The 17,663-nt window shown below is 34.8% G+C and overlaps 1 protein-coding gene across 1 annotated transcript in view; it reads left to right on the top strand.

Annotated features, from left to right (window-relative positions):
- The first annotated feature begins 1,051 nt into the window (after positions 1–1,051).
- Positions 1,052–17,663, top strand: part of LOC136233426 (uncharacterized) — a 62,845-nt gene continuing 46,233 nt past the window's right edge. Inside the window, exons 1-16 of the mRNA XM_066023081.1 lie at positions 1,052–1,361; positions 4,632–4,735; positions 8,271–8,405; positions 8,500–8,550; positions 9,362–9,456; positions 10,453–10,570; positions 10,975–11,076; positions 11,163–11,351; positions 11,436–11,596; positions 12,732–12,902; positions 15,287–15,379; positions 15,505–15,829; positions 15,915–16,019; positions 16,091–16,186; positions 16,680–16,747; positions 17,148–17,268. Coding sequence (XP_065879153.1) covers positions 1,265–1,361; positions 4,632–4,735; positions 8,271–8,405; positions 8,500–8,550; positions 9,362–9,456; positions 10,453–10,570; positions 10,975–11,076; positions 11,163–11,351; positions 11,436–11,596; positions 12,732–12,902; positions 15,287–15,379; positions 15,505–15,829; positions 15,915–16,019; positions 16,091–16,186; positions 16,680–16,747; positions 17,148–17,268 — 2,031 coding nt within the window. The 5' untranslated portion in view covers positions 1,052–1,264. The remainder of the gene's footprint in view (positions 1,362–4,631; positions 4,736–8,270; positions 8,406–8,499; positions 8,551–9,361; positions 9,457–10,452; positions 10,571–10,974; positions 11,077–11,162; positions 11,352–11,435; positions 11,597–12,731; positions 12,903–15,286; positions 15,380–15,504; positions 15,830–15,914; positions 16,020–16,090; positions 16,187–16,679; positions 16,748–17,147; positions 17,269–17,663) is intronic.

The following is a 17,663-nucleotide window of genomic DNA, read 5'->3' as shown; positions in this document are numbered from 1 at the left end:
CCATTCCGCCTGGAAAGCCATAATTTTTGACAACACAATCTGCACAGGTATAGCTTCCCCTTTGTAAACTAAATTGTTCCTTCTATACCACACCCACCATAAAGCAATTACCGCCACTTGTTGTTCCTGCAAATTGAAATTTTTCAGAATAAATGTAAACAGAGACCACATATCAGCAACAGGGACCTTGTCAAGCCTTGCCGGTAAGGGTAGTTGACGCCAGAGGTCCTTCACAACGGGGCATTTTAGTAGCGCATGGTTTATATCCTCTCTAGCAAAACCGCAGCCCTGGCAAATCGTATCCACCATAATGCCACGCCCTTGTAAATTCACAAAACACGGTAGTTTGTTTTTCAAAAGTTTCTATAGAAAATGATGGATTTTAGCTGGGACATCAAGATTCCACAACGATGCCCAGTTAACCACAATTGGATTCGACGATGAAGCCCTATCCTGCAACTTCATTCTAATCCCTTCAGCCAGATAATAACAGGATTTTACTGAAAAAATACCTGATTTTGTACATTCCCAATACACTTCATCAGGGGGTCTTTGCATGCTGAGCTTTAATTGCAAGATTGCTCTCACATCATCTTCCACAAAAACCTCTCGTATTCGATCACCCTGCCATTCACCAGTATCTGCATCAATTAGTTCCTTTACCATATCAGGACGAGGGGAAACCAACGCTACAAGGGATAAATTAATTATTTTTATAATATATACAATTTGTTCAAATATAGCCATTATTTTGAAATAAAAAAATAGTATTATTTCAATACATTTTTAATTTTATAAAAAAATAAATACTTATTATTTTATCACTTAATTTTATATTTCTAAAAAAAATTGCTAACATGTTCTCCCGAAAAAGGAAAAAAAGTTACCATTTCTTTTGCTTAAAATATCTGTATCGAGGGGCTTTTACTCATAAAAAAATAAAAAATAAAAAAATCTGTATCGAGGGCGAGTTCAGCGTAGAGTGTATGCACCTGATGACTGCCCGCTTTTGCACCTTCCAAGTCCTACAATGTTCTGGTAGCAGAAAATGAAAAGAAAAAACGGTGAAAGCAAACACATCTAAATACCGAATCTCTATTCCAATTAAAAAATTCTTTTGCTTAGTATCAACTTTTACATTCCATTTGCTTGAATTTCGTTCATGTGCTGCTTGTACTATTCTTATGTTTCACTTCGGCGAGTGATGCTACTGCTAATTGTTTCTTGATCCGATAATCCATTTCCAAAATATATCGTCGGCACGATGTTGGAGGATCAGGTCGCATATCTGTTGCAGAGGTACCTCGGAAATTATGTCAAAGGCCTCAGTAAAGAAGCTCTAAAAATTAGTGTCTGGCGAGGTTTGTGCCATCATCATCATCTTCTTCTAGTTATTTGTGTAGCTTGTTAATTGATTGCTACTCATTGGTCAAGTATGTCGTTACTTCTTGGAAATTTGATATGCATTCGAGTTTTGGGGCTTCAAGTAGGTTTCGAGTTGTGCGATTGAACTTGAATTTGCTGTGGCTTGATGTATTAGTAAGGAAGTAATTGCTATGTCTAGTGACAGTTTAGTCCTTGGTCTTCTAGGAGTATAACGAGCTTGAATTTCAAGAAATGCCGTATTTTCATGCATTGCCAGTTGGCTTCGTTTTATTATTGACAATTAAACTAAAGGTAGAGAAGAATAGTTGGTTTTAGATTTCAATGATCAAACTGGCATAATTTTTGTTATCATTTTACCGCACTAGGGATTTGAGGATTCCGTAACTCACAGCACTAAGATGATGTTGAAATGCACGAAAATCTAATTCGTCTTAACTTGAAGGGTGTTTTAGAATGAGCAAGGAAATAAATGGTATTCTGCTTGTGCTGCACTGCAATTATGTGGTTTGAGCAAAAATATGTTATAATTTGAATTCCTGATGGATAAAAGGCCAATTTTGCCGTTATACTCACCAGCAAGTGCTGTCTTTCCAAGATAAATTTATGGTCTGATTGGCTTGCTGTTTTATAGGCATGATCAATTTACTCTAATTTCTAACAAATAAAATAAGCTTACCTCATTATAAATGACAAATTAATTTTGTCCAAAAGGAACTCATGTGAAGTATATTGGTATTATTTTGATTTAAATATAAATTTAAAATATCAGGTTAATTAGCCAAAAGTAGCTCTACTGCCAGAAATTGGGGTAAGTTTGACATAAATTCAAGCTAGCAGTTAATTAGTTCATAAAGTTAACTTGAGTTAAATCAGACTTCGTTTTCAAGCTCAAGTTGGTAAATTGACCTGAACCAATTTTCTAATTCAATAATGAACAATGAGGTAGAGTTCCACTTTATTGGAAAAAGTTTTACATTATATGAATAGTTTCTTATTTATTGAATTTCCTTTGTTTTTTCTTTTCCTATTATTGTATTAGCAATTTGTTTCTTCTCTTCAGTGTCTAGTTCTATACCTTCTAAATTGAACAAGTCTTTTGGTGCTGAGACCTGAGAACGAATAAATAAGAAACTATTCATATAATGTAATGATCTTCATTATTTTGATGTTGACATGTCAAATCAAATAATTTTCTGATGCTTTTCAATTTTTTTTTTCCTGATGTGGCATTTCTGGTGAATTATTTTGCACTCATCTTTGGTGAGCGAATAACTTTTGTCATGTTGAAAAATGCAAAGTAGAGATATACTCTCTCTCTGTTTGAAACAAACTTTATAAGCAAACAAATCAACGACATACACTAGGAAGGTGGGGATACTATAGAAACCGCTCTCCCACCATAGCCAGAGAGCTTACTTGCCTAGCAAGGAAATGGGCAATCTCACTAGCTGTTCTTCTAGCAAAGACGACAGAAACTTCCGGAAGCTGTGACAATAATTTTTTACAATCATCAAATAGTAACATAAAAGGCGAAAATCTGGAACAGTGATCCTGAACCGCAAAGCAAAAACTTGACTGTCTATTTCCAGCATAACACGACCCTCCCAAATCCAAAGAAGCCCTGCCCTTAGACTAAAAGTTTCAGCAAATAGTGAATCTGTAATTCCTTCAATTATTCCCGAATGCTCGGCTCAACTATAGTTTTTCCCAAATGATTTCTCAAAACACAGCCAAGAGAACTGAAAAGGTTATCCGCAAACACAACAACATCTATATTAAATTTTAAAAGAGACAGCGTCGGAGGAACCCAACTAGGATTATTAAGGCCCGATTTCCACTTTTGTAGTTGAACCTTTGTTGTTTTTCCTTAAAATTCGAAGGAATGATGTAATGAATTTAGTCTTGCTTGAACTTGTTCACAAGTCTTACTGGTCAAGCAGAATAACTATTTTGTGAATTGATTATCTTTTGTAATGACATCTCTTGAAAATATACACCTTTGCGCAGTAGGGTCCATATATATATATATGTATATATATATATACATACACGTGTAGATTGTATTTTTTTTTGGGGCATATTCTAAGTATTTTGCAAATCGTTTTAAGAAAAAACACAATCTAATTTCCTTTTTTTTTTGGGCTCAGTATTAGTACTTTACAGAGTCTGTGAGGCTGAAATACAAGACTTAGGCCCTTATTATTTCTATTTAATTTTTTATGGGGCCACTAGATAAATAGAGTGATTTCACTTCACCTCTTATTTGTGTATACATAATGCTGATTTTTGGAAACAAGTAGGGTCCACGGACACCATTTCTTACCAAATAGACCTGTCTATGACCTGTTGAACTCACATTTATCTGACGATTAGCTTATATGGATATTGACTAGTATATCTTACATGTTTTACCCATTACAATTATAGGGGAAACCAACTATGCTGGTAATTTCATTACATTATCAATAATTACAAATTTGATTTTAGTTGCTAAAGGGTTATGCTTGGGAATGTTTGAATCTGTTCAATGGAATGATTGAACTTAGATGAGGTCCAAATGAAAAAAATGGGTGGGCAAAAATGTTTTTCTCTATGTATGCAACATGATTGGAGAACCAAATTCCTCACCCCCTTTCTTTTAATAGTTATTTAATATAGTTTTGGCCTTTATATTTTCTTGTCCTAAAATTTGGACCTAATATACCATTAGACTGTTTTGTTTGCATCGCTTTTCTAGAGAATTCATTTATCGGATGTAAGTTTGTCCTTGTTGGTAGATATACCTATTTATGAGAATTTTCTTTTTCGTGGACTTTGCAATGTATCATCTGAACCTTGGGAAAGTATTGACTCATTAATGTTATGAATAAGTTTCCATGTTTGTGCTTTGACAATAGCTTTGATAACAAATATATGTTAAAAACCATATTTCTAGTCATTGAATTTCTTACTTGATGTCATATGTTATACTTTCGATCATTCGTCAAGTTATATGTGATTTTTTTCACGCATTTTGGCTCATAATCTTGTGGTGTATTAAATTCTTAGATTATAGATTGAATTATTAACCATTAGTAACTTCTGTCTAAAGTAGAAATAAGTGTGCATTGTTTGAAACTATCTTGATCTACTGTAGCATGTTTATTTTATTCTTTGCAATTAATTGGATTGTCATCAAACAAATAACGTTCTGAATTTAAAAGTAAGTTTTGTTTTATATGTACTTGTGCATTCTTGTTTTGAAGGTGATGTAGAGCTAACAAATATGCAATTGAAGCCAGAGGCGCTTAATGCACTACAATTGCCTGTGAAGGTGAAAGCAGGATTTCTTGGATCAGTTAAGCTTAAGGTTTGTGGTTTTAGCTTTTCCATCAAACTAATTATCTATCATGGTCTGTAATAATTGTTCCTCTTTGTTTGTGAAATGGGTCAATCCTCTTTATGCCTATGTGTGTATTTGGATTTGAATAATTTGAAGCATGCAAATTTATATTTCCAGCTAAGTTTACTTTGGAGCACTTTGATGTTTTTGGGAAACTTGGATTATGTGGTTTGCTTTTGTAGAGAAATGGACCCCTTATTTAATTTGGATATGATCTTGTATCTATTCCTATGTCATTTCTATTTTGCTCAAATCAAGGACAACTTGGCTTCAATTAGGGAGCATTGACATACTCCTTGTATCAGTATTTTCAGTTGCAATCTTTTGCATGTTGAAATACCCATGATTTTGTTGATTTTAGAACTCTTAGGCACTGTTGCTTTGCCTTGATAGATCTTCCTAATGCAATAAGCATTGAAGTTTCAACCCATAATCAACCTCATGAAAATTCTTTTGTAACCGTCCATTTTGTGCAAATGAAAATATTTTATGGCCGCTTCAGTTTGTTCATAGCCTCCTTAGTCACCAAACCTTACCTTCACTAACGTTTGTTAGACATCTCGAACCTTCTTCTTCTTTAATCATCATTGTCATCATAATTCCTACCCCGAAAGATTAACCTTGAGTTAGATGCATATCTAACTCCTCTATTTCCTAATCATATTATTGAAAATCAGTACTAGTTCTCCATAAAAAATGATTTAATTATCTCTTTAGTTTAGCTTATTTTGCCTTTCTTTTGGGAACAAACTAGTGAAGTTTTTCCTTTCCTGCACAAGTGAAAAATTGGACTTTATAATTATTCCCTCCATTATTCAATTCCGGAGCATGTTATAATTGCTCTTTCTACGCCACCTTGTGCCATTTGATTTTTGGGGCCAGCTTCATGAAAAGAGGTCAAATTCAAGACTTCTTCTTCCGCCCTGAGATCTTCTTGAATTTCAAGTTTGTGGTTCCAAAATTTTCAATTGAGCTTTTATAGGTTCTTGATGCTGTAAGGCTTGGACAGCATGGGTCTAGTCAATCATTCTCATCTAGCCAACTTGTTTCTTGGGGATGATTAATTCTATGTCAAACTCTTCCTCTACCAACCATAGCCTCGATCTTTCTTGTGCAATGTCATTATTATTGCTTTGGAGGATATAAGTGTCACTTTATATTAATTATTAGCTAAATGTTGGACTAAAGCATCATAGAAATACTTTCTTGGGAGGAGGTTGATAAATTCTTACTATATTTGTTTTCACATTTTTTGAAGGTTTTGGTATAAGGGAATTCAACAGTATTGTTCTAGACTGTATATTGGTTGTTTTTTGATGAGTGTGGCAGGAAAATACGGCTATTAGAAGTTGATATTTATGCTGTGGGATTACATTATAAGAAGGGATTGAATTTTGAAACTGCCTTCCATTTTGCATAGCATTCAAGGGTTAAAATTTAACATGGTAGTAATGGTGAGATTAACTTACAAACTGGCTTTGTGGACCCCTTCTCTATCATAAAGCAAATCTGAACTAATTGGCTTGGTAAGCATAGCCTAACAACATCCAGGGCTGTGTTAGAAATAATAAAGTTTTCTTGAGGTCCTTCACTAGCTTGTGTCTTTTTTTCTTCTTCACAAATTCTGTTAGTGCATTTGATGATCCGACATTAGGTACACCTTCTTTTGGATGTTACTGAACGGATAGAGGTATGAAATGGGTCTATAATTTACTTGCTCATCTGTTAGAGAATTTGTCATGAATCAGTGCCTTGCTCATATTATCCACAATAGGTACATAGCGTGGTTGTGTCTTTTGAGACGTGAGAAAGAATGAGATTTTTTATCTGCTCTAGTATTTAGGTATTCATGTTCATCTATTTCCTTATGAAAAAAATATGTTGGCCAGCTTGGAGAAGACATGAGGTGATGTCAGGGAAGCCGGACCATTCTATATAATATAATTGTACAATATATTTGTAAATGAGCAATCTGATTTTGAGAGGGGATGCTAATGTAGGTCTTCATAATTGCTTATAGACTTCCACATCCTTGGTTTGCACTGCTTTAGGCATTGGCGTACATACTCTTAACTTTTTTTTTTTTGTTTTCATCATTCAAAATAAGTGTCATTTGAATGGTTGGTGACAACACATGTTGTTCCACTCTTCTTTCATTTGAGGTATCTTGTACTGGGAGAACTTAATTGCTTTATAAATTTAGCAGTCTATGGAAGGGGCTTATGGCTTTATTCCATTTTTTTTTTATCCAAACTGCCAACCTTGGTTCAATAAATCTTCAGATCAGAATTTAACTATCATGATTAAGTGCTAACAGATAAAATGGTTCTGTGGTAGACCTTATCATCCTAAAAATAGGAAATGATTAGGATAAAAATTGGTCTCACTAGATTAGATCAAATAGACTTCTAGAATAGTTTTCGTTTGATTACATTTATTTTATTAGTTGCATCATTTATGTGTTAAGTTTGTATTGCTCCTTTATAAAAGGAGAATCTATAGTGAAATGAAGCAAGCAATTCCCTAAAGCTTCTATTTTCAAGAGACTGTTGACTGTTGAGTTCCTAACTGTTCAGGATGATAGTTAAAGGGTATAAGGTCTCAGTACTAGATTGCATACTCAAATGCAGAACAATCTAGCGTTTTGCTTGACCAGTTTTCTGGTTTTTAACTGTTAGAAGTTGTAGTTCATAGTTGTTTTTTCCTCCTTACTCTATTTGCACAACACACAACTTGAATTCTGCATAAAACACGCACAGAAAGATTGCTAATTCAGTTGGAAACTGAAACGACATGATGCTCTACATAGGCACACATGCATCATAGCTAATTTTTTCTGTTAACCAAAACCAGAAAACATGGATGTGCACAATAGCTTAACCCAGTTGGGCAACGAAAACTGAAATTGATAATTAATATGGCTAGTTTACCGAAACTGGAGATGAAAATTTGAAAACATAAATCTGAACTGCTATTTTGGTTCAGCCCTATGTACGGCTTGTAAATGTGCAAAGAAAGGACCATCTCAGCCCTAGTACGCAGTACAGGAGATCTGGGTTGACAAAGGACCATTGTCTGATAAGCAGGCCTGTATACTCGCGATTATTCATTAGTTAGCAGGAATCTTTACAGGTTGCAGATTGAAATTTTAGTGGCGTTTTGTGCCTAGACATTGCATGCATTGAAACCTTCCATATCTAATTATTGTTATTTTATCTTCATGCATGGTTACACCTACTTACAGCTTACAGTATTTTTCATCTTCTTGTAGTCAAAGCTAAGTCTTTTTCTAATTGTGCTGGATGGCATGATTAGAGTATTCTGGGTTTTGTACTTATTGACCAGCACTTACAAAACTTGTATGGAGTAATAGATATGTTCAATTCTAATGCTATATCTTGTCTCGGCTGCGTTCCTTTTCTTATGCAGTACATGCAATGATTGTATATTATGTATGAATAATTAGATCTTTGCGTATTCAAGAAACCTACTTCAATTTCAGGTTCCATGGAGCAGGCTTGGCCAAGATCCTGTTTTAGTTTATCTGGATAAAATTTTTTTATTAGCTGAACCTGCAACTGAAGTTGAGGGACAGAGTGAGGATGCAGTCCAAGAAGCAAAGAAAAGTCACATACGGGTAGGACATGGTGATCCATGAGCAAGTAGATACAGTTCCTGCATGGGGCAGTATATTAATGTTGAATTTACTTTTCTTATTCTTTTGGGCATAGGAAACGGAAATGAAGCTGTTGGAAAGAGCACAGCGATTAAAGTCAGAAGTGGTATGGTGTTATGTTTTGCTTGTGCCAATTAAAGATTCTTTGTTTTATTGAGTTCCTTGAGTACTTGACATTCGCAATTACATAAACCCTAGGACAAAACATAATCTTTGTTCAATTGGCATGTTATGTGCTCCTAATGTAGTGAATTGCATTTTTACTTGTTTCAACATCATGGGGTCGGCTATTTGGATGTCCGTTTGGAAATTTGAGGAAAATCAATAGTGTCCATGTTGGAGACTTTTTCTGGGCCAAAATCCATTTGAATTTTGAGTTTTTGCTATTATAGAGTATTTAGTTGGAATAGGATCCCCACAAATCTTTCATGGGCCAGTTTTATCTTATTCCGATATCTTACCAATTTTCTGCTTTTATTCAGATCTTAAATGTATTAGAACTTAAGAAAGAGAAAGAAAACTATTGGGAACACCAGTGCCAAGATCCCTTGGAGGTTGTCTTCTTTGCATAGCATATTTTGAGTCGTTATCTCTTCAATATGCATACACTATTATAGCAAATGTCATCTTTCCCAAATAAATTAAAGAAAAAGGATCCCCGATAAATTTTGTCATTATTACAGTTGAACCGATCTTCATTCCTGCCACACTCCTTTTTGCAGCTGGCTTTATATTTTTACTACTGTATTGCCAGTTACTGTATAGTAGTATATTTCCAAGAAATGGTGGACAATAAAACTGTGAAATTCTTGCCTTTCGACTTGACTTATAGTCTTTTGACCGTTTTGGTCTTTCCATTTCTCAAATTCTATCTCCTGAATCTGTTGCAATGCATATTGCATGTGTGACTTTTGAAGAACTCATCGTGGTTGGGATCCCTCATCAACACCATAATTGGGAACTTGAAGCTTTCAATTTCAAATATCCATATCAGATATGAAGATCATGAGAGGTATCCTTCATCTTTTGGATGTCAATGGCTTTTCATTTCTAGCTATTTTTGATGCGTGATGATGTTGTCAAGTTGTGAATATATATTGTCAATTGTCATATGATAAATTGGTATGTCAATGTGTATTTAAAATATCAATGATCTCTTGTTCCAAAATAAGATAAAAAAAAAAAGGGCGGCCCGGTCGCACTACGCGTCCCCGCTGAGCGAGGGTCCGGGGAGGGGTCCCACCACAAGGGTGTACGGGGGGCAAGCCTTCCCCTGCCAATTTATTTGGCAAGAGGCCGCTCCTAAGACTCGAACCCGTGACCTTTTGGTCACACGACAACAACGTTTACCGTTGCGCCAAGGCTCGCCCTCTGTTCCAAAATAAGATAAATAAAAATATTTAAATAGGTTGGACCATTGGATCAAATACTAATACACCACTTCCTTTCTTCAATTTGTATGGTAATTTTGTTTGTGTTTTATTTATTAGAACTAGTTGAACTATAATCATCTTATAAATCTAGGATTAAGATTACTATAAGAATCATCAGAATTAGGATTATTTATTATCCTTAATATTCATGGTAGATTTATTATATAGAGTTCATACAACGTTATTGTCTAAAAGTTGATTTTTTTAATGACCAAAATAGAGGATCTATGATTAAATTTTATCATATATTGCAAGTCTTCACTGTGAGTGTTGTTGAATCATTCACAGTTAGCTTATTTTATGTTTGTTATTTGAGATGCATATTTGTAATAAAATTTTATCAATAGAAAGTGCATTGATGTGTTTAGGCTTAAAGGGTCTAGATAGTTAGGCTTTTCCTTTAATTTTTTTTTTTTTTTCATTATTTGAGTTATAAATACTAATTATATGAAGATATTAAAATCTTTACAAGGCTACATATTGTTAATAATTTTATAAACAATGCCCTTTTTGTTTGTCCGAAGGATTGCTCCTTGTGTGTATATAACTTGATTTTAAAATTTTCTGTGTTGTAGCAATCCTGGCCATCCATTTGCAGCTGGTGTTACTTTGGGGAAACTCTCAGCTGTGACAATTGATGAATATGGCATGGAAACTTTTGTAACTGGGGGAACACTTGACCGTATTCAGAAGGTTCATATTTCCATTCTACATATAAACAGCCATTTATACGGAAGATCTGATTGTTTATCTAATTTTCTTCTGGTGCAGATTGAAATAATCAGTTTATTTGGACTAGTAGAGTACTACTTTGAGTTATATTTTTGCTAAATGTTATAGAAATATATGCTGGATACTTGTGTGAAATACTATGCTCTTAATTAGTTCCTTATACTTTAGAGGCTTATTCATCTGATTGCTTGTGAGATGGATGGAAATTGTAGAATAGTACTCGGACAGATGATTTAATGAATAACGGAACTAAAGCTTTTTTGTTTTTCTCCCCATCCGGCCTTTTGTTTTGACAGTGTTTCAGTGAGTGATTTTGTTGTTACTATATTGTGGCTAACTAAGGTTTATGTTTTTGTTTTCTTTAGTCTGTGGAACTTGATCAACTTGCTCTCTATCTTGATTCTGATATATCACCATGGTATGTTGACAAACCATGGGGGGACTTGCTTCCTTCAGAATGGGTTCAGGTTTGTTGTCTGAGTTGTGTATGCTAGTTTTAACAACATCTTTCGAAATGGTTATCTTGGTGACAAAATTGATATTTTTCAATCAGGTTTTTACATTTGGTACAAACAATGGTAAACCGGCAGATCGTATAATGAAAAAACATTCATATGTTCTGCAACCAGTGAGTGGGAATGCAAAGTACTCAAAATTGTCGCCAAATAAATCAACTAATGGTGGTCAACCTCTGCAGAAAGCAACAGTTAACTTGGATGATGTGACACTCTGTTTATCAAAGGTTCACTAGTCTTTCAGGTTCATTTATCTTTTGATTCTGAGAGTACTAGGCACATGTTCACTGGTTGCCTTTTTGTGTTTACAGAATGGATACAGGGATGTTTTAAAATTAGCTGATAATTTTGCTGCCTTTAACCAACGCCTAAAATATGCTCATTATCGCCCGCTTGTGTCAGTAAAATCTAATTCACGATCTTGGTGGAGGTATGCCTATAGAGCTGTTTCTGACCAGATGAAGGCGGCAAGGTATTCACTAGTTAGTTGTCTTTGCCTAATGATGTTGATGTTTATTTATTGAAACTTTGAAAGTTATAAATTAGATATATACTGGTATGTATGCCACAAATTCGACTGACACAGGATAAACACCAAGGTGCCTGCAGGTGATGTCAGATAAAATAATGGAACGCTTCTTCTGCCTGCTTGTTTAGGAGCAGGAGATGTGTTTAATTCAAAATACTTTGCTAGAATTTTCATGGTACTTGAGTTGTTATGCAATAAGGTCCCATCGAGTATTTTTCTTTTTGATCAAAGAAAGTGGAAGATTCCAATGTATGCACATCCTTATTTTAGAATGTCATATTTAATGTCGGCCCACAATTGTAGCACATTACACTTTTGAAGCAGATGGTTGTTCACATGGCATCAAGTCAGGATATTTTAATGTTATGTTCATGTCATTTCAATCTGCTAAACTATTGATTCCTTACAGTTGTATATTTCTAGTACATGTGTCAAAAGCAATCTTTTGGAGAAAATAGTTATATGACAACAGCATGGTGGGTTTTGGTTACTCTTAAGCATGTGGGACTTGCCATTTTAAAAAGCTGTTAATCTTGTTTCTTAAAGTAAGGTCGAGCAATGCTTTAATCACCTCTTATTTGTTTGGGGAATTATCTCATTGTTTTACTTGTTGTTATTTATTGATGCATCAATTTGCGCTTGTATTTCTTACTCCTCTAAGCTTGCTTTGCTGTGGGTTTTGAATTCTCTGTTTAATATATATATATATATATATATTATTTATTTTATACCATGGAAAATTCATTTTATACAGGTAAACTCATGGAAAAAATGAGTAAAATCAGATTTGTGAACTATAAAACAGCATTCTTGTATTTAAAGTCTTGCTTCTTATATAAAAAATGAAGTGCATTCATCTGATTGTTGCCCACATCAAATTAATATTATCCCTTGAACAATATGGATGCTAAGGCAGCTATTTCTATCAACATTGTGCTTCATAGTGTCATCAACTGTTTATTATTTTTAGGCTGGGTGTTTGTAGAAGATGGTTTTGGGGGAATGAAGTTCTTTTGTCGTCTTATGCATATTATATTTCATGGTTCTATGATCGCTAACAGAATGACCGTTGTGGCAGTGGGAAATTATCTTGGGATCAGGTCCTTAGGTATGCAAGTTTACGCAAGAGATATATCTCTCTATATGCTTCTCTGCTGAAGTCTGACCCAAACCGGCTGATAATTGATGACAACAAAGAAGTTGAGGAGCTGGATCGTCAACTTGATATTGAACTCATAATCCAGTGGAGGTATCTACAATTTTATGCGTATTAACTTGTCTTGTGTATTGATTCTTGATTAACCTTGATCGAGAAATAGTTGCTTTCAGTTTCAGCATTGGACATTGGCATTGTGAGATGAAAACAAAAATTGTTCATCGAGACCAACATGCCAAACCTGCTTTTATGTGGTCTGGCAATGATTATTAAAAAAAATAAGTTAAAATAAGAGTGGTTCAAAGAGGGACACTATAATTTTGCTCTTTTGCTCATCTCTTTTCCCTCACAAACACATGAATAAGCACTTACAATGCTAGTTTCACTTGAGGCAGTCCCGATTGACCTTTAAATTATTTATATTTTTAGATATTTGGTTCAAAAGTAGAGTGCAGTGGTGTTATTTACCGCCATGCATGTGATTTGAGATGTTTTTCAGTTCAGCTTCTAATTGTTTGGGAGCTTAAATATGCTGTTGTTTTGTTAGATTGTCATTTTTATTGGCATTTTTGAAACTGTTACCTTCATGTGGTTTATTGAGGAGCAGATGCTCCAAAATCTGCATGTCAAAGATTAAACAAAAAGTCAGGTAACTTTTACGTAACAGTATACAAAAATCCTTGATGTAACGGTCTTTATGTGGTGTGATGGCCTTTATTTAAATCCATGAAGGAAGATGAAACTTATACATGCATCTGCTTCAGGATGTATTTTCTTTCTTCAGGCCTCACCTAGGAAGCCCTGACACTTCTTGGAGGTTAATGTAAGAGTTTCGGACACTTCGAGGACAATCAGGCAATACGGGGACACTTCGGGGACACAACTTCTTTGTTTAATTAGAATATAGGTTTTTTTAATGATTTTACTAAAAAGAGGGGTTATATATAAGAAAATAAAATAAAGGGTTAATTTCAAATTAAACCTTGTGGTTACATGTTTTTGCAAATCGTTAACTGCGGTTTTTTTTTTTATTACAAACCGAACCTTGTGGTTTGCAAAATTTTCATTTTGTGTTGACTTTGCCAAATTTGGCCGATAACGACCTCAAAATGAAAATTTTCAACAATAAAAACGTGAATCCACATGGTTTAATTTGAAATTAACCCTAAAATAAAACCCTTAAAAAATCAAAATCTAAAGAAAAGAATATAGCAACAGCCCTTTTTTGGTAGTTTAAATAGTTTGAAATATTGAATGTTTATTTTTGATGAATTAATGACTTATGAATGTTAGTTACAATATATATATATATATATATACACACACACAACAACAACAACAACAAAGCCTTAGTCCTGAAATGATTCGGGGTCGGCTAACATGAACCATCATATATATATATATATATATATACACACAACAACAACAAAGCCTTAGTCCCGAAATGATTCGGGGTCGGCTAACATGAACCATCATATAAAACCGTGCAATCAAGTCGTGTCAGCGACAGAAATTCTCTCCCTCCGTCGTATCCACTACCATATTCTCCTCAATCCCTAATAAACTCATATCACTCTCGATCACCCTCCTCCAAGTTTGCTGAGGTCTTCCCCTACCCCTCACCACTACATCCCTTTGCCACTCTTCAGTCCTCCTAACCGGCGCATCAGGCGCTCTTCGTCTTACATGGCCAAACCACTTTAGTCGGTTTTCCCTCATTTTATTCTCAATAGGTGTAACCCCTACTTTTGTCCTAATTATTTCAATACTCACCCGATCGTTTCTCGTATGACCACACATCCACCTCAACATACTCATCTCCACCACCGACGTCTTATGAATGTGACAGTGTTTCACTGCCCAACACTCAATGCTGGTCTGATTGCCGTGCGGTAGAATTTTCCCTTCAATCTATTAGGCATGCCGGGGTCACAAAGGAAACCCATAGCACTCTTCCACTTCGCCCAACCAGATTTAATCCTATGAGCAACATCTCCATCTACTTCTCCATCCGTTTGGATAATAGATCCTAAATACGGGAAGCAATCCGAGGCCTGAACAACTCTCCCATCTAGGGTGATTGTCCCTGCCTCCCTACTTCTATCGTCGCTAAACTTATACTCCAAATATTCTGTCTTACTTAAGCTCAACTTAAAGTCTCTAGATTCTACAATTTGTCTCCATAGTTCCAACTTATATATATATCTGGCGTGTCCCTTCCGTAGCCGTCTCTCACATTTTTTAAAAATGCCGTTTGCCGCACCCACACGGTACGAGTACCTGTGTCGGTGCTTCCTAGGGCCTCCCTCACCCATGAATTGCTAAGCATGTGCTTGTTTTCATACTTGCAATAGTATGTTCTTATATACAATTATATTGGTAGTCTCGAGGTTAAAATATGTCTTCCTGTGTCTGATCACTTATTTATTTTTTCACTTTAGTATTTACCTACATCACCACATACTGATTTTATGCAGAATGCTGGCTCACAAGTTTGTGGAGCAGTCAGTTGAATCAGAACTTTACTCGAGGAAAGAGAGAGCTAAGAAATCGTGGTGGTCATTTGGATGGTAATATATATATTTATTTTTTCTCGAGAGTGAACCTGTTTATGCATGTTCTAATCTATTTTACATGGTTAACAAGTAATGCCAAAAGTTTTTTGAGATAACTGTTTGCTGTATGTATTTTTCAGGGGGAACCAATCTCTTAAAGATGGAGGTGAACAAATTCATTTCACTGAAGAGGACTGGGAACAACTAAACAAACTAATAGGTTATAAGGAAGGTGATAGTGAGGAGTCGGTGATAAGTAATGAGAAGGTGGATGTTCTTCATACTTTCTTGGAGGTTCACATGCAACATAATGCTTCAAGGCTTGTTGATGGGGTCCATGAGTGTCTTGCTGAATTGTCCTGTGACGATCTCAGTTGCTGTATTAAGCTTTATCCAGAAACAAAGGTTTTTGACTTCAAATTGGGATCATATCGGTTATCATCACCAAGTGGTCTCCTTGCCGAGGTTAGATTCCATTCGTCATTGAAATATTTTCTAGCAATCCATAATTAGTATGTGAGCATATATTTTTTGATTCTTGACCTTGCAGAGTGCAGATGCTTTGGATTCTCTGGTTGGTGTCTTTTGCTATAAGCCTTTTGATGCTAAGGTGGATTGGAGCATGGTTGTCAAAGCTTCTCCGTGTTACATGACTGTATGCTGCTACCCTCTAAATCTCTAAGATGATAAACTTATGCTTATTTACTGATTAATGTTATGGGTCAGTATCTGAAGGATTCTGTTGATGAAATTATCAAATTTTTTGAAAGCAATGATGCTGTTAGTCATACTATTGCACTGGAAACAGCAGCTGCTGTGCAGGTATTCTTCTTCTTTTTATGCAGGTCTCTTGAAGGAAAAATTGTTAGCTTCTAAAAGTGCTAGGAAAGAATACCTGCTTATGCATGTTATCTGGATTATAAAAAAATTATTAGCTTTTTAAAGTGCATGGCGAGCATGTGCTACAATTTAATACTTCTATTTCTGGACCCAAGAAATAATTTGTTGTTGGTGGTGCACAAGGTTCTAGCAATAAGTTGGGGAATTTTTTTTTGTTTTTTGTAGAATTCATGATACAATCTAGACAAGCATGCTTATAATAATTGGACACATGAATTATGAAATTTTATGCTGACTAAAGTGTCTATGTAGGATAGGCATTCGTAATAGTTAATTTCAAGTTTAAGCAGATATGATCTGTGATAGAAGTTGTGGTGCTAGATAGTGTCAAATTCTTGTATTTTGAAATTAAGTTTTCAGGGCTTGATCTTTCTGTGGAGGTCTACTGATTGTTTTTCCATTGTTTGATAAGCAGATGACAATTGATGGAGTTAAGCGCACTGCTCAGCAACAAGTGAACAGAGCATTGAAGGATGAATCAAGGTTTTATGCTCGCTGATATTGTTTGTTGTTTAGAAAGAGTTGAAGTGATTTCAGTTGATTCTTGTGCAAGCATTAGATGTAGCTTTTAGTCTTTTTTGGATTCTTCATGTGCATTTGATTTGTCTCGTTTTTAGAAGAGTGTCTTCAGCTTGTCTTTGACAATATTGGATGCTGTTATTTTACTGCTCGCTTGTTTATGTTCGCTTTTGTGCTTTTGAAAAGCTGATTGCAAATTTGTAGAGTTTTAGACGTGTTCTACAGAATTACAACATTCCAATTTTGATGATTGCCGATGTCCTAGGAATGTGATTTGAGATGCATATGCGGATTTGCCTAGACTAATATTATATTGCTTTTACCTAAATGAGGAAACTGACATTTACTGTTTACACGGTGATAGGTTTCTGTTGGACTTGGATATTGCAGCTCCAAAGATCACAATTCCTACTGATTTTCGTCCTGATAACATCCATTCCACAAAACTTTTGCTAGACTTGGGAAATTTGGTGATTCGCTCGCAGGTCAATTCACGAATTTGATTTCAACGGATATTTAGATTAACTATTTGAGTTAATAACTTTTGAACTTGTTTAGAATTTTAAAAATAGTAGTTCATAGCTGTCAGGGTACCCATAACTTTTGAACTAATAGCTGTGCTAATATGAATATCTCCATTTTGATTTTTTTTCAAATTAGCTGGGCTTTTTAAATTTATATAATTGGTGTTATCCTTACTGACCTTAGTAATTGCGAATTATTTTTCTCAAAATTAATTTTGTTACATCATCAAATTATTTATAATCATAACAAAAATCTAAATATGTGGAAGGTGGTTAGATAATGCTTATTTGAATAACAATATATATAAATAAAGAAAAGATAACCATGACTGACTTCTTTAAAATATTTAGAAGTT

Source organism: Euphorbia lathyris, chromosome 6 (assembly GCF_963576675.1).
Source record: "Euphorbia lathyris chromosome 6, ddEupLath1.1, whole genome shotgun sequence".
NCBI classification, from domain to species: domain Eukaryota; kingdom Viridiplantae; phylum Streptophyta; class Magnoliopsida; order Malpighiales; family Euphorbiaceae; genus Euphorbia; species Euphorbia lathyris.
Note: the sequence above shows the minus strand (reverse complement) of the source record. Positions and strands in the feature narration are given on the sequence as shown.